Source organism: Leiobunum rupestre, chromosome 3 (assembly GCF_980474605.1).
Source record: "Leiobunum rupestre chromosome 3, qqLeiRupe1.1.hap1, whole genome shotgun sequence".
Lineage (NCBI taxonomy): Eukaryota > Metazoa > Arthropoda > Arachnida > Opiliones > Sclerosomatidae > Leiobunum > Leiobunum rupestre.
Genome location: NC_143386.1, coordinates 58,895,322 through 58,914,208, shown reverse-complemented (window position 1 = coordinate 58,914,208; position 18,887 = coordinate 58,895,322). Strand labels below are relative to the sequence as shown.

Genomic DNA, 18,887 nt, shown 5'->3' with positions numbered 1-18,887 from the left:
CACAAAGAAGAAATATTTTCTTTCAAGGATAATTTTGAAATCAAAGCGTTCCGCATTTTCCATCTCTAAAATACAGTCTTTGTTAATTTTACTTTTGTCATTTCAGCTAGCTAATAATACGTTGTACGGAACCGTTGGCGCCATCTACAATGTAGGAAAGAACTAAAACCCATACGAAGAGTACCAGCAAATGAACTTAAGGGGTAATTTAGGTTCTCCAACGATCTAATTACAACCTCAAGAAACCAGACGTGATGCTTCTGAAATGACCGACAAAATAAGGAGGAAAACCAGCTTTCAGTCAATAAAAAAATAAAATAAAACAACAAGAAACCGAAGAGACATCGAAGAGGAAAAGAAATAAATACTAAATAAACAAAAACAAGTGTAAAACCAGCTACGCAACTTGGGGGGGGGGGGGATGCAAGGAGCCGAATCCTTACAAATTGTAAAATAGATTTGACATAAAAGTTAAATAACATACGAAAGATAGAACGTTATCTATGTATAAATGATTTTATTTCCATACATTCAAAATTTTAGGTCTATTTTACTTTGGTCACAACTAACGTTACACCTCAGTCACAAATATAACTTAGGTCACACATAGAAATTAAATAATATAGGAAATAGATAGAACATCATCTATGGATAAATGATTTTATTTAAATAAATTTAGAATTTTAGGTCTATTTTACATTGGTCACAGCATACGTTACACCTCAGTCACAAATATAACTTACGTCACACATAGAAGTTAGATAATATAGGAAATAGAATGTTATCTATAGATAAATGATTTTATTTAAATAAATTTAGAATTTTAGGTTTTTTTACTTTGGTCACAACTAACGTTACAACTCAGTCACAAATATAACTTACGTCACACATAGAAATTAAATAATATAGGAAATATATAGAACATCATCTATGGATAAATGATTTTATTTAAATAAATTTAGAATTTTAGGTTTTTTTACTTTGGTCACAAATAACGTTACACCTCAGACACAAATATAACTTACGTCACACATAGAAATTAAATAATATAGGAAATAGAACGTTATCTATGTATGAATGTTTTTATTTCACGAAATTTCGCTTTTTAGGTTATTTTACTTTGGTCACAACATACGTCACATCTTGGTCACAAGTATAGCTAAAATCACACCTTCAAATTTATCCCAGCATTAAAGTGAAATAATATTATATAACGTTATCTATGTTAATTTCTTTTATTTCGATAAATTAGGAATTTTAGGTCTATTTCACATTGGTCACAGCATACGTCACATCTCGGTAACAAATATAACTTAAGTTATACTTATATTCGCCCAAAAGGGATAGATTCATAGAAGTTAGATAATATAGGAAATAGATAACGTTATTTATGTAGAAATGACTTTTTCAAAGATATTTTGCTTTTAAAGTTATTTCACTTTGGTCACAACTTACGTCACATCTTGGTCACAAATACAGCTTCAAGTCAAATTTAAATTCCTACCACAAAGATAGACACATAAAAGTTAAATAATATTTAGCAATAAATAAATATAAATTAGTTTATTCAAGAAATAAAATTTGTAGGTCTATTTCACATTGGTCACAACTTACGTATTAAATAATATTTAGCAATAAATAAATATAAATTAGTTTATTCAAGAAATAAAATTTGTAGGTCTATTTCACCTTGGTCACAACTTACGTCACACTTTGGTAACTAATAATAATAATATTTACGAAAAATATAACGTTATCTATATAAAAATGTTTTTCCACATCAGTCACAAATATAGCTTAAGTCACACATTGAAATTCCACTAAAACTAAAATTAGTTCCTAAACCTCACACGAGAAGTCGCTACTAACTCGAGTAGAGATATCGCTCCAAATGGGCGCATTTTTTCGAACACGGAATCAAGTTTTCCTTCAAACTTTCCAACGCAAACTACTTTATAATTCGCGCATGCGTCACTGGATCGCGGGAAATGGCAAGATGAGGGGGGAAAGGAACTCTGCCCCCCATCTACCTGAAGAATCTAACGGGACCAACAGGTAGAAATTTCGCTCTCACGAAAGAATAATTTTTTCTTTCCCCGTTTTCGAAGCTTTTTCTCAAATCAGGATTTTGGCAAAAAGATTTTTGGGGCAAACTAGTTGGCACAGTCGCCCAATCGTGACTTCGATCGTAGACTCGCGAGCGTGAAGACCCATTTCGAACCAATCTCGGTCTCAAGTATTCGTTTTACGGAACCGACCAAATATTTCCCTGGAAACTTTTCATAATAGCAAAAGCGCTCTTCGTTTAGTTGTTTGCGGCCTCAATACTGCCAGCTCCCATCCGCTCGACCACGAGCTCTACGGAGTTCCGAATAAAACCAGCTTGACCCTTTGAGGATTCGACCGCTTCGACCCTTGACCTTCCTCAACTGACCATGCGCTGTCTACAAGACTGTCTCGACTAATTTTACGACCATTTATTGAGTGGCTTTTCGAAGAAAATATCGGAAAAGTAAAATCGAATTACGTCGTTGATCTTAACGATGTCCAGCCATTGTGAAACGATGCTTGACCAGCGCTTGACCAGGAACAGTTACGGTGACCGCAAGAACGGTCGCGAAGTACTCGAAAAATGTGCCAAAGCCGGACAAAACGCGAAGTCGCGAAAAGTGCCAATTTTGAACTCGGTGACCCTCGTGACCCTTTTCGTTTTTACAAGTAAGTCAATTAACAATTAATTCCGATGACAAATGTCGAGTGTTTTAATTAGTTTAAGTTTTACAATTAAAATGGTCATGAAATGTGCCGGTTTTTGTAATTATTATAATCGGTTCTTGTTTTAAGTGGGGTGTTCCTAGCGGTTAAAGTCATTGCTTAAGTCTGAGCCATTTTGAAAAAAGACATAGATTAGATTAGTGGATCCGGTTTATATATAAAAGATTAAAACAAGCAGTTATTGAAAACTGGTTCTTTAGAAAAAAAAACGTTTTTCAAAATGATTTTAATGAAAAAAACGTCAAAATATTCGGAAACGCGTTTGAGTGAACGTGTGGAAAGTACAAGTTATATATTCATATTTACTAAGACCAATAACGGAAAAGTTTGGCCCAGAAAATAAGATTTTAACTCTTCTGATAGTTGCGATATACTGCAGAAAGTAACTTTTAAAAATCTTGAAATCAACTTGAAATAATATAAAATTGTGCATAAAATTTCGATATCGTCGCTAAAAATCTCAAAATCTTTAAGAACGTTTTATAAATCGAAAATCCACAACAGAATTGACGAAATAGTATTCTAAAATCTTAATATCCTTTTTAAAATCTCTATATCTATTCGGAATCTTAAATAAATAAGATAGTTAAATATCGGATTAAAGAAATGGGCTTCAAAAAATAACTTTTAAAAATCTGGATATCAACTTGAAAACACTTAAATTTGACTTAAAATCAGCAATATTATATCGACATCGTAGCTAAAATCTCGAAATTCGAAAAACGTTTTATTATAAATTGAAAATCCGCTACCGAAAGGCCAGAATTAGATTTTAAAATCTTAACATCCATTTTAAAATATCGAAATCGGTTCGTAATCTTAATAAAATCCTGAAATGAAAAATGCGATTTAATGATCTTCAACGTTTTGAACTTTAAGCCATTTTTTTAAAAATAATTTATGCTTAATTTCGACCCACAAAAACCTTTTTAAATTTCCAAGCTCTTAATTTTGATATTCCATTATCTAAAAATCTTACATTATCGAAATGGAATTCATTTATTAACAGAGATATCGGTTTCCCTTATAATTTTGACCCTGTCAAAATCAAAATTCGAAATTTGAGTGAATTTTTATTTTAACGATTTCAAAAGTGTTATAACGAATGTATCACCCTGTATATTTCGTTCTTGAACAGTTTTCTTACTCCACCCTCCGAAAACGTCAGAAGAATTCGCGAGAAATAGTTTCTGGGCCAGAATTCAGCCCACATTTTTCTAGTGGTTAAGCATTTGGAGTGATAAAATCAAACGGCGTATATTAGATGATTATTACGTTAAAATATCCGTAGAGTAGACAATCTCGTGGCGAGTAACCGCTCTTTTCTCACGCGTCCTAGAACCATACAATTGTTTCGCGGTTTAAAAATGGCCCATTTTGCGGAATATTTGACGTTATAAGGTACACCTAAAAAGGTCGACTTTGAAATTACAATTTTTTTGATGCATAAAACAACGTGGTTTTTTTCACGGATACCCGTGAAAATATTTTATATTTAAATAAAATATTTACAAAATAAGTAGCATGCCATAGAATACATTTTAAAATGATCTAATTATGGGTTTTAGTTTTTACTAAATGTTGAATATTTCATATTTATTGTAACTCCCGTTATAAGTCTGAATTTTAAAATTTCGCTCTATATAATTCATTCTAAAACTACACCTTTAGTATAAAGAACTCTAAAATTACACCCGTAATACAAGGAATTATAAAATTACACCTGTAATATACTGATTTCTAAAACTACACCTGTATTATACTGACAATGTGAGTTCTGAAATAACAGCTGTATAGCATACTGACGTTTTAAAACTACAACTGAATAGCATACTGAAGTTTTAAAATTACCGCCGTATTGCATACTGAAGTTTAAAAATTACAGCCGTATTGCATACTGAAGTTTTAAAAATACAGCTGTACAGCATATTCAAGTTTTAAAATTACAGCTGTACAATATACTGAAGTTTTAAAATTACAGGTGTGTAATATACTGAAGTTGTAAAATTAGATCGGTAGTACTGAATTCTGAAATTCCACATTCTAATATAACAACAGCAATATACTGAATTCTAAAATTAAACCTACGGAATATTCATTTATAACTTTCGAAATAAAGACATTTTATAATAAAAAATACACCATTTAAGAAGTTGAAAATGTAAACTTCCAAAAGTGCAAGTAAAATGGCTGCAATACGAGGATAAATTGAAATGAGGTACACGTGACGAGGGTGAAATCTTCCTAAATATATATCCACCGAAATGTGTTTATATCGCGTTTTTATCGGATGCCGTTATTTCGGGTTTTCCAGTTGGTCGATTGTAATGCGCTCGCTAACGGCCCAGCGTTGGATTATCCCTGTTAGAGCCAAGTCCAAACCGGTTCGGCGTCATCAAAACACGAAATTTCTTCGGCGCCGTACCCAGCGAGACCCACATTTGCTCGAGGATAATAATGAACGTACTTTCTACGTTTTCATTTTACCGTTTTAGAAGATGGGATGGATGCCGACAGAAAATAATTGGTCGGATCATCCTCCCGCGAGCGCCCTCAAAAGACATTCTTGTTCACATAGAAACCATTTTCTGCCTTTGGGTTTTTCGTATTTTCATTCACGCGATGTTGGCTGGAATCTAATTTGCATTGATATAGATTAAAATATTTCAAATAATATTAATAGTTTATAAATAATATTAATAGTTTATAAATAATATTAATAGTTTATAAATAATATTAATAGTTTATAAATAATATTAATAGTTTATAAATAATATTAATAGTTTATAAATAATATTAATAGTTTATAAATAATATTAATAGTTTATAAATAATATTAATAGTTTATATATAATATTAATAGTTTATAAATAATATTAATAGTTCTAAATAATATTAATAGTTCATAAATAATATAACTAGTTCATAAACAATATTAACAGTATGAATAGTTAATATATTTTAGTATGAATAGTTAATATTTTAGTATGAATAGTTAGTTAATAGTATTAATAGTTAGTTAACAGTATTAATAGTTAGTTAACAGTATGAATAGTTAATAATTAGTGTTAATAGTTAATAAACAGTGAAAAGTTAATAATTAGTGTTAATAATTATTACTAATAAATAATATATAATATATATAGTTAATAAATAATATTAATTGTTAATAAATAGTATTAATATTTAATAATTAGTATTAATAGTTAATAAATAATATTAATAGTTAATAAATAATATTAATAGTTAATAAATAATATTGATAGTTTATAAATAGTATTAATAGTTAGTAAATAGCATTGATAGTTCATAAAATAATATTAATAGTTAAAAACTAATTAATTTTCATAATTATAATAATATATTAATATATATTAATTAATTTTATATAGCAATAGATTTTTATTTAAAAAAATATTTTTGTAGTAATGTGATACGATTAGGTTAGGATCTAAAATTGTAAAGGCATTTAAAAACTTGACTTAGATTTTCATCCTTTACTATGTTTTTTTATATATGTGTTTCAAATTCCCCCAATTTAAAATATGACGCCTTGGTAAAATATTTCTTTGAATTTTTTTAAAACAAAATTGATTCTTAGAAAAAGATGGTCAAAATCCAAAATTTCCCAACTGATAAAATATTTGTCGGTAATTAGTTTATTATAACTAAATTAAAAAAAAATTAGTTTCACTAAAAGAAACTTTTTAATAATATTTTTGAATAATTTAAATAATTCGTGTGTGAAAATAGACCTGCTCAACGTACCGAGTTCAAAGAAGCTAATTACCAGGACTGTCTCCGCTATAAACCGATCGACAATGACTAATTAAATTATTAAATAGGCGTAACATTTGACAACTGGAATTTAGTCCATGTTTATAAACTAAAAATCAAATTAAAACAAAAAATAGGTAGTTTGATTAATCATTAATCAAAACAAAATTCGATTATCCCATTGTTTCTCAAAGCGCTGATTTTTCGCTGATTGTTATTGGCTCGCTTTCTTTTGAAGTCCTCGCAAAGTATCGAGTAGAATATCATTAATAACTAGGTTTCTCATCTTAATAAACGAGATCTTGACAAAATGATTATATACGCATTGGCAGAGTTGAAAGAAAAAAATTAAAGTAATAAAAATTGTTATCACGTGGCCAAACCCTTTATTTCGCTCTGGAATATTTTTTTAAATTAATAATCATTAGAATAATTAGTAAAAATCCTTGCCGACGTTTCCGACCTAAATTTTATACACAGAGAGAGAGAGAGAGCAACCCAAGTCGGCTATTCTGAAAAGAATTGGAAATCCTCCTGTCGTGCTGCGAATTGGTTCTTCAAAGACGGTTCGGATTGATGGTTCAATGGACCTATTAATTGCATCTTATTAAATAAAGTATATAGAATTTGTCTTTAGGGTGAATGTTTTTCTACTATCCGCCGTAAGTCATGCTTTGATAATCAGTTACGTTAAAGGTAGTACAGGTGTATAGTGTTTTTGAAAGTTGGAGGTGATAATTGTGGGTATATTCTAGTGCTCATAATTGTTTATTCATTATCCACAAATTTTCCGAATTATTTAAAAAACGTTGGTAAAAAGAATATCATTTTAACTTATTTAATTATGTTTTTTACGCAACCAAGCATTTATTTGAATAAAAGTGGTATTTATTTAAATAATTGTTTGTTTTATTTAAATAATAGGCTTATTCACTTTCGATTATTCAAACATTTTACAATTTTTATTCAACTATTGGTTATTTAAATAAATATTATTTAAATATCGCTGAGCTTATTTTATTCATGGATAAAAATTAATCGAAATCCGAGCACTAGTATATTCCCTTTAAGATTATTTTAAAAACAATAAAAATTGAAAGCATTTCTATCTCGGGTTTTGCATTTTATAAAATACAAGCGCGACACCATATGACCCAAAATCATTTATATTCATTAATAATAAATACTTTTTATTTAAAATTAATTCGTAAAGGGAGTATTAAATGTTTTGAAAATTGAGGTTAGTGATTGTGGGTGTAGTGAATTAATTTGAAATCATCATTTTTCACTACGATAGTACGATGGTTAAAGGGATTTTCTCCAAGATCTTCTGTTTCCCTTTTGGATAAAAAATTGTTAAGGTTATCGTTAATAGTGAGCGTAGGGAGCTGTTGGCTCGCGTGACATGAAGGACTGGCCACCACATGATCCAAATCCTACATTAACCAACATATTTCCTAATCTTTGATTTTTCTAGCTTTTTACTAATGTATCCAATTTTTGAATATCGGATATTTGATACCCTCAGATATCTGTCGGGATTTTCAATTGAATACCAGTTTGCAACAGATAACTGATGTGTTGGCTAACCGTGAACTCCCACATACTCGTGTAAAATGTACGAAACATTATTCAAATTGAAAGAAAATACAAAGCAACTTTCCCACGATAACATTACTCGAACTTTGGTAACACCCAACCACAAATAATTATCCACATTCAATTTCAAAATACATAAAAAAATAATATAATAAAAAATAAACAAGTTATATATCTTTACGACTTAAAAACCATTTCATTTTATCTTGAAAATTAAATACAAACTGTAATGGCGTCATACAAATAGTTACAATTTATAAATTAAGCCAGAAGTATACAGAAACAAATAATTCGGTTAAAAGAACTTTCGTTTTTAAATCCGTTTAGTTTTGAATATTTTGCCAAAAGTTCAAATCCTTAAATCCCATCTAATCTACGTCTGACAATCTGTTAAGACTTTTAGAATAAAATAGAAAAGGAGTGTACCCTATAAATTAAAATTCAAGGTCTCTCCAAATCCGAGTCAAAAACTTCACTTTGGATTAACCCGGGTACATGTGTCATTTCACCTACAAAATTCAGGTGTTAAGGTACAAGTACCTTTACCACGAGGTTTTAAAATTGGGTTTAAAGCTTCGACATTTTGCAGTCTTTACAAAATTGACTGTCCCATAAGTAACATTGTTATTATTTTAATTCTAATTTTCTTACCGAACTTTTTTTCCACACTAACACTCTCGCCTAGCTTCGACTTGGATTCGCAACCGAACTGATTAGTATATTATCGTCATATTTAGACACTAGGGAGCTCTAGTGGCGTAGACAAGGGGGAGGGTTTCCGAGTCCAGACCCCCCCTGGGCCCACTTTTGACTGTACTAAATTTCCACCCCTTCTCGACCCCCTCTTAACATTCACATACTTCAACGATTTTCTGGCTACGCCACTGGGGAGCTCTGTGTTGAACTATACCTTGATTGCCCAACAACTCTAAATAATAATACAAATATTAATAATTTTCTTAATTGTCATACTTATTGGTATTATATTACTTATACAGTGAACTCTTAAGGATATATTACCGTAAATGAAAATATATGTTAGTATAATTTATGAAGAGGCGGTAACGTGAAACCGAAGGTCAATCCATTGTTCGCAAGGGGAGGGAGAGTAGAAATGAGAAATGTGCCACGATTAAGCCAGTTAATTATCCTCAGAGTTAAAAACGTTTTAAAGCCAAGACAAGTTTTCTCGGAAATTTCTCAATTAACAAAATGAACCCTTTTGCTTCGAAAATTATGCATTTTCAAAATTCGAATGAACATCTAAAAATACAGGACCAACAAAGAAGAATTATAGTAGAAGATATGACTACCCTACAAAGGTCATAAGTTTAATCGAAAGTAAATAGTGTTTCTCTTAAAGATAGTTATTTACCTTCCATCCTAGTAATGTAATTCGCTTGAAATAAATACTTGAATAAGAACTTCGTTAAAAAAAATGTCAATATTGCTAAAATATTTTCACATATTTTTCAAGGATTTCTAAATCTCCATAAATATTTCTTCCCATTTCTCGATTTATCCCGATATTCCCAATATTTCTACGTAATTCCCGATATTTCCAATATTATTCCGGATTTCCCAAATTTACTTTATTTATCGTGGTATTCTCATTATTATTATTTATTATTATTATTTATTATTATATACTTATACAACAGTTACTAAGGTTTTAATTCAATTTTCCCCTTAATTTCGAAATTAATTATTTACTTCGTTCGAAATTAAATAAATATGTAATTTTCAACAACAGAGTACCTATATAATTAATATCGAATGCAATATTTATATTATAATTGATGTCGTGTTTGTCGATCAAGCAGGACATAATGTCACACATGACCGGGTTTTCTAACATAAAATGACGGTAAATTTATTACTATTGTGAAAAAAAAACCATTTTAAAAGCAACGTAGTAAAAATTTGTACTATAATTTATAATGCTCAAAATATTCAAGGTAATTCAAGATTTGTTTACGATAAACAAACTCAATAAAACGTAAGTGTACCTAAATTTTACGAACCTTAAATGGTTTACGCTTAGGTAAGCACTTCTAAAAACTTTGAAAAATAAATCTAATGTTCCAAAAGTTTGGTAAATTAACATTTCACGTAATAAAAAACGACTTATTCAGACGGATTTGCAAAGATTGAAAACTAGATCACGGAAAAAAAGTCGGTTTTAAATTGACACAAAAAATTTATAAACAAACAGCTACGACAGAAAAACGCTGAGAACCTTTGTTTAAAACAGAAATTGGGTCATCGAAGATTTCTTCTGCCTATTTATCAATCCGAGAAACGCGTGTGCTGAAAAGGAAGATTATTTTACTTTCAGTTTCGCGTAACGGCGAATATCTATAAAATAATATTATTTTTTAAATTAATAACGTATAAAAATTTGCACTGCAAACACTTCATTATAATCTTACTTCATTGCACCGCAAACACTTTATTGTACCATTATTTCATTGCACCGCTAACACTTCATTGTACCCTTACTTCATTGCACCGAAAACACTTAATTGTACCCTTACTTCATTGCACCGCAAACACTTCATTGTACCCTTACTTAATTGCACTGCAAACCCTTTATTGAACCCATACTTAATTTCACTGCAAACTCTTCATTGTAACCTTACTTCATTGTTCTGAAAACCCTTCATTGTACCTTTACTTCATATCACTGCAACCACTCAATTATACTCTTACTTAATAGCTCTTAAAATACTTTACTTTACCCTTTTTTAATTCTATTAAACCTTTCATTATACCCTTTCTGAAAATACTTCATTATACCCTTACTTCATTGCACCGCAAATACTTCATTGTACCCTTACTTAATTGCACTGCAAACACTTAATTATACCATTACTTCATTGCACTGAAAATACTTTACTGAACCCTTACTTCATTGCACCGCAAATACTTCATTGTACCCTTACTTAATTGCACTGCAAACACTTAATTATACCCTTACTTCATTGCACTGAAAATACTTTATTGAACCCTTACTTCATTGCACCGCAAATACTTTATTGAACCCTTACTTCTTTGTTCTGGGAATCCCTCATTATACCCTTTCTTCATTGCCACGCAAAAACTTCATTGTACCCTTACTTAATTGCACTGCAAACACTTAATTATACCCTTACTTCATTGCACTGAAAATACTATATTAAACCCTTACTTTATTGCACTGCAAAAACTTTATTGAACGCTTACTTCATTGCACTGCAAACACTTTATTGTACCCTTACTTAATTGCACTGCAAACACTTCATTTTACCCTTACTTAATTGCACTGCAAACACTTTATTGAACTCTTAAACTATAATAAATTCCTAGCATTTCGTGTGTCGCGGGTAACAGTGATTTGGAGTATAAAAATTGCGCAACATAGTACCCGAAATTAAATAGGAAACTTAAATATGGCATTAGATTTAATCGTGAAATACTGGAATAAGGTATAATCTTTCATCGCACTTTAAAAGAAACTTGATTTCTTGTCATGGAAAACAAGAAATGAACCAGTGGGTTTTAGTTAAACCGGTCGCTGCAAAAATAAACAATTTGAAATCGGAAGCAACGCAAAAAAGGTATTTCCGAAACAACACTCTTAAGAAAAACAGTCAGAATTTGAAAATAAGAAATCAACAACATTTAGGCAAAATATAATCAAAGGCCTCAGAATTTGGTTTTAAAATGTGATTACCTTTCGTAATTACAATAGCATTTACTCAAAAATCTAAACCAATTTTAATCTCATAAATGATTATGTTAAAAAATATGACAACGGTTCTAAACCGGTTTTAAGTACCGTAAGTGTGAGCGAAAGAAAATTTTTAAACTAGTTTAAACGTTAACCTTTAACGTTATGGTATAGTATGTAAAATATTCAAAACTTTTTGAAGCGGTAGAAAATTAGTCAAAGAATATCATTCGGGTAAATTATGTCCGTATGTTGTTATTATAATGATCGTATATCATAAAATGAAAAAAGAACGCATTAGTGCGCGGGTATAATTTGTAGGTGAAGTGTTCCTGTTAGGAATACAAAATGCATATTTCGATTTGGTAATGCGCTTTCGAACCCCGACTTTGAAATTGTTCATTTTGCTCCAAAAGTACCCGTTTAAATTGGATTTTTTAAATGTTATTGTTAAAATTTTGGGGTCAATTGAATAAGAAACTTTCTATGAAGTTTGATTTTCGTTTGCGGGATTGTAGTTTTAAACTGGTGCTAGATTATTCTTAAACTGGTACGCGCGGGATTGGTTTATTGAACAGGTACGCGCAGGATTGGTTTATTGAATGGGAGCGTGCAGGACTAGTCTTAAACTGGTGCGTACGCAACCAGACTTAAACTGGTGATACGTCTCGGACTAGTTTGCTAAACTGGTGCGTGTGGGACTAGTTTATTAAACTGGTGTGTGTGGAACTAGTGCATTAAACTGGTGCGTGTGGGACTAGTTTATTAAACTGGTGTGTGTGGAACTAGTGCATTAAACTGGTGCGTGTGGGACTAGTTTATTAAACTGGTGTGTGCGGAACTAGTGCATTAAACTGGTGCGTGTGGGACTAGTTTATTAAACTGGTGTGTGCGGAACTAGTGCATTAAACTGGTGCGTGTGGGACTAGTTTATTAAATTGGCTAGGCTAATACCCAAGGCACCACCTTAGTGTATTAAACTGGTGCCTGTGGGACTAGTTTATTAAATTGGTGCTTGTCGTACTAGTATATTAAACTGGTGCGTGCGGAACTAGTGTATTAAACCGGTGACTAGTCTAAATCCGGTGTGAAACTGGTTTTAAGAGTATTTCTTACTTACTATGTAGTTATAACTGACCTGTAATTAAATAAAGTGTAATTAGTGATAAAAAGTTTAAACGATATGGGTAAATGGTTATCAAATTCTTTTCACAAAAATCATTAGGTTTAACCTTCTGTACAAAGACCACCCGTGAAAGGGTGAATCTAAGAATCCATAATTTTATTACCCTGTATCTCAACTATCTGAAATAAACCTATTTCGATGCCCTATCTACCAAAAGAGTATTTTTTTCACTACCGGAATCTTTGATGTAATAAAAATCAATTAGTACATCTATAGCGTGAAAGAAACCGACTGATATCGTTACCATCCGCAAGTTTGGAAAAACCTTTTTGGAACTTCTGCGGTGTGTCAAAAATTAACGACCACAGAAGCATACTAATAAAAACATTCTTTAGAAAAACGTTAGGAAAACGTTCCCTCAAGTTGTATACCGTATAAATTCTGTAAGAAAAAACGAAATAAGGTGGTCACCCTAAACACAAGATAGCGCCGCCAAGTGGGGCTATAAGGGTGTCAAAAGCCACCATTGATAAGAGGTTCAAAATATTGAGTTTTTGTGGGAAAAAATGAGGCTTTAGAACTATCCCCGGGTTATTTAGTGAGCTCTCCTGCTTTTTGTGAGTGCGAAGCACTTCCGTCTACATAATTCAAAAGGATTCACTCCCTCTTCTAGGTCGAATCTTTCAATTCAAGGAATATTATTCATTTAAGATTGGAATCGTGTTTCGCGAATCCGAGATAATAGGCGCTTAAATAAAACCTCTTCAATTGAATCGCCAAGAAGTAATATATCCGAGAGCCAGGACCTGCAAGCTACTGTTTATATATAGTGCTTGTTGAAATAATGAAAATTTCTCGCCTGTAAACAGAACGTTGTGTTTTTGCCAAGCCTAAAGGGGGAAGAATACAGTAAAAGTCTCTTTTTCGTTCAAGCTGAACGTTTCTGTTTTAACAATTACATAATTGAATTATATTTTACTTATTAGGCTGAACCTTCCTCTAGTGCTTAAAATAATTTTGATAATTCTAATATTAATAGTTAACGAGATATAAGGTCCTAACGAAAGGATAGTTTGGGCGCTTGCCCAACTTGTTTAGCTACGGGAGGTCTGAATTAAAACGTAATAACTTAATTAATTTTAAATTTTAAGTTGTCAAAATTATTTCAGTCACTAAAAAAGAGGCTGTTCTACAGTTAAATATTAATTTTATAAGTTAAAATACAAAATTAAAAGAGTTCAGCTTGAAATAGCGCGAAAGTAGACAATGGCCACTGTAGTCTTCCCCCTTAATGTGTCAAAAAAGCTACCTGGTTGAAAAGGAAACACTTGTTTCATACCGTAAATACAGGAGAAAAGTTTCCATTACTTCAACAAGCACTATATAAACAGTAGCTTGCAGGTCCTGCCTCTCGGAAATATTACTTCTTGGTGATTTCCTTAAAGATGTTTTATTGAAGCGTCTATTCTATCATAAAAAATAGTAGGATTTTTTAAAATCGGTATCTTCTTCTTAAAAATAAATCCGGTAACCAATCAGACAGTATTTTTGATTTAAATTGACCAATTTACATAAATTTTTATTTTTTTAAAGGGAGTAGAAACCAAGAATGTAAGTGTTTGTAGAAATTAAACTGGTTTTTAACGTAATTAACGACAAACACCCCCAGTTTCCGCTAAACATCATGGAAGAAATGTGAAATTTGATAAATATGGTATGTTATACTCCCTTTAATCGTCAAAGGGAGTAAGTGAAAAAATTAATTTTACTTTCTTTAAAATCAAAAATTTTGTTTACAGAGAAACTAACATTTTAGGGGGAGGGGAGCTTGGATCAGGATATAATTTACACCAGGGCGGCTCCATTAAGGGGAACACAACCAAAAGATTAAAATCAGATATATTATATTACATAAAATAAAATAAAATAAATTAATTAGCAAAAATATATAAAACTAATAAATTTTTATTTCATAGCAGATTTGGAAGTTTAATTTCAATTTGTTTACGACCTAACATTTTCCTAATCTAATCTAGCCAGCTTATTGAAATCAAATATATTATATTACATTACATAAACATAAATAAAACTAATAAATTATTATTTTATATCAGATTTTGAAAAACATTAATTCGGACTTCGGGTTAAACAATTTGTTCAAGACCTAACATTTTCCCAAGTTAACTAGCTCATTGGTCTATTGCCAACGTGAATTGAGAAGTTAAAAAAAAATCCGTAGGTAAAATTCAGAAGGGTTCGACAACTCTGCTAACTTAGTTCGTCAAAAACCTGGCTAAAAACCTCACTATTACCGAAGTAAACACAAACTTCGCAAACTAGTTCGAAGTAGCGCTAACCACGCCCGCGGTTCACCGTTTCAATTCAATCAGTCACGTACCTCTTCTGTTCATTCCAATACAAACTATACCCCATTATGGCCTTAAACAGAAGCGTCAACTTGGATTCGCAGCCGTCTATAGACCCGTATATAACTGGAATAAACGGCAACGTCGGAAAAACGAGAATTTTCTGCGAAATTTTTCGGCCTCAAAAACCTTTTCTGTCTAGTTGCTGCAAACCACTTTCGCGATTTTGGAAAAAATCTTAAAAGTAAAAATCAACCGCAGTCAATTTGTAGCGTCCAAATTCAAGTTAATATACTCTCTACGGTAAAATAAGCAAGAGTACAAATCTATAGCGCTCCTTACTCAACTAGTTTTGCTAGCCGACAGTGAATACGTTTGGAAAATTTATCATTGACGGGTTATCCGTATATCATCCGAGTAACGAATACTTAAAACGAATTTCGTCTCGAAGAAGGAGGGTAGGTTACTAGCGCCAACGATTCGCGACGGTACAATGACCGAATTTGGTACTAAAGATAAGGTACCAGAGAAACAAAAGAAATAAACAGGGTGTTTCTGGTCAGTCTCAGTGGCGGTGGAATAGGGGGTACAGGGGTCACAACGAGATTACCATCAAAGTGTAATTATGTATATTTTCTTTTTTTTGGGGGTTCTGAATTTAACCCTATCAGTGGCAATTTGATCAGTTTTGATTCAGAGAACACATTTATAAATTTGAACCAGCCTTATGAGAAACACAATGTATTACAGAATCTTAAGTTTAGGTCGAAGTTACTGAATATATTCAAATCAAATCAAAGTTTATTGGTAGCAACATTAATTATAAATTACAAATGGAGCTTAGCTAAGTCATCTTTGAGACTTGTGAGCCCGGCAATTATATTAAATATTTAATTCCCAATTAACTATTTAAAAGAGGGGGAAAAACGACACCAAAAAAAGAAAAAAACACTAACCTCATAATAACAGACAGGGTAAAGGTAAAATATTTAAGTTTAAAAAGTGTTAAATAGTATTGTTTAAAATTAAAAATTTGTGCTGTCGCTTTAAGATATATTCTTTTATTTACAAAGTGGTTAGCACTCTAGCCTCGCAGCTAGAAGAGCCCGGTTCGATTCCAGCTAATGGCACTAGGTGAAAACTAAGAACAACTCCTCCGTGGAGCATTCAATTTATCTCCCTACTGGGTTAAGGGGATTTCCCCTAGTTCTGGTTGAGGTTAACGGTAATAGTAAGTGTAGGGAGTTGTTGGCTCTCGTGGCATGAAGGGCTGACCACCGCCCTCTTACGCATTGTAACCCGGTCAACGGGAATAATGACATTGCAAGTTCCAAGATGACTCAGATATATGACGGTGCTTTGGATATTAGCATAGTTTATTATTACTATTTATTTAATATCAAATTACAGTTATACAAATTATTTGGAATGTTAGGGTTTTCATTCCCCAAAAAATTATATTTTATTATTTCAATTGTTTTACGTCATTGTTAAATGTTATGTTTAAGGGTATTTCACGAGAAAAGATGAAGTTAGGAGGTTTACAAGAGCCTATTTCAAGTTTATATGGTATATTCCCATTGGATAGAATACTATTGGGTCGAATTCCTAAAGGATCGAATCTAAAACAATACTTTCCCAATTGATCGAATTTTAATTTAGCAATCTCATTGGGTCGAAAAGGCTTATAGAATATTTTTACCTATCCAAATCGAAGGTCAATAAAGAAAGCAATATAAAATTTAAATCTGTTTATTTCGTTAGGTAAGGTAAGGTTAGGTTAGGTTAGGTAAGGTAAGGTTAGGTTAGGTTAGGTAAGGTTAGGTTAGGTTAGGTAAGGTAAGGTTAGGTTAGGTTAGGTTAGGTTAGGTTTCATGCTTTCACTTGTGAGCAAACAAAATGTCGGTCTAATGGGACAGGTGGTCGAATGGGATTTGGTTGAATGAGAATCGACCCAATGGGCACCGTCCCAATGCGACAAAAGCGTTTAAATCACAAGTTTTTTTGTTCCGTATTTAACCCTTATATTATAGAGCAGCATAATCTTTTGAATCCTACAACTTATGAAATTGTACTGTAAAATAACAGAATATGATTGGTTGAATCTTCCAAAATTGGGTTCAGAGGGGGAGGAGAATAATGAATCTTCCCAAACTTTGCCAAACGATTATATGGCCCTTTAATTAAATAACATCAGCATAATTAGGACGAGATCGGTATGTCAAGCTAATTACGTGAAAATAACCCTAGTTCAATAGTAAACAAGATCCAAAAATGTACCGTTACCCTTTCCACGAATTAAAACGGCGAAAAACGATTTAAAAGCGAATTTATCATGGCTAGGCGAAAGTACTCTGAGTTTATGAATTTAATTCCCCACAAAATTTTAATTTTTTACCCCCGTAGAAAGGTGTTATCCTTTTTAAAACGACCTATATTTTAGTGGATACTCAACCGCACTAGGGCGTCTTCTTTGAGTTTGAACAAAATGAAGCCAGGCGAAAATTCTTTCTTCATTATAACAAATTGTGAGATGGTCACCATGAATGAGGAGAAAGTGCCCGGGGTGTAGAAGGAGCGAGCAGGGGAACACCCCTGAGATATGATTTAATAATAATAATAACGGAGCTGTGTGTGTTGAATTTATAGCTTCACGTACGTACCTCTAAAATGTGGGCCATCCTCCTATTAAGTGGGACGTTATATTAGTTAATGTTCTCATAAAAAAGGATGGGCTTCTTAGTAACGTCTTGAATACATGGTAGAAACGAACGTCATGAAGCATTCTTCAGGATGGATGGTTTACATGGTGGGGATGATAACGGATCCGTTTCCGGCATCTTAATAGCGAAGTTCTTTAAACGGATGTAAAACATTTGTTGTGAAGTTTCCCTTTAATTTATATTAGGAACCAATTACGTGTTTGAGTTTTTGGATTATTAAATTCACTACTTTTTCAGCGCGAACCCGTGTTGCTCCGTGAAAAGGAGAAAACATTTGCACAATGTGTTGGACAAGTTTAAGAAACCACTCGGTTTCAATGACCAAGGCTTAGGTACAAATATTTAAATCTAAACATTTCGACCACAACCTTTTGCCTACACAAAACAAAATGATAATATTAATGTTAAATATCCCAATGTAAATTAGCATGTTTTGCAGTAGAAAAGGTTAACATTAGAAATCTCAACAACTTATGATGGAGTGGGTGAACGAAAACGCAACGTGTCGAGAACTGTGGCCATAAGTTAAGTAACTTTGTATTTGGTTTGATAACCATACCAGGTAGATATACAACTTAAGACTAACTAACTAACTTAACTAACGAAGCGTACAAACCTAATGCAAGAATCAAGACAAAAATACTAAACAAAGATAATGTTTTCCGAGGATGAACACAAATTCAAGAAGCTGCTGTGTATAATGGAACACTAATCCTCGATATATTATGACCAGAGATAATTCGACAATACAGAAATGAAATCGTTTCAAAGAAACTAATAAACCGGTACAAGGTTCTTAACTGACACTT

General features: G+C 31.9%; 1 protein-coding gene across 2 annotated transcripts in view; it reads left to right on the top strand.

The window, feature by feature from the left end:
• Positions 1-2,512: 2,512 nt before the first annotated feature.
• LOC149953213 (uncharacterized) overlaps positions 2,513-18,887 on the top strand; it is a 73,983-nt gene continuing 57,608 nt past the window's right edge. For both annotated transcript variants that reach the window (XM_090168815.1, XM_090168814.1), the window contains exon 1: positions 2,513-2,718. In XM_090168815.1, the coding sequence (XP_090024941.1) occupies positions 2,544-2,718 (175 nt within the window). In that variant the 5' untranslated portion in view covers positions 2,513-2,543. The remainder of the gene's footprint in view (positions 2,719-18,887) is intronic.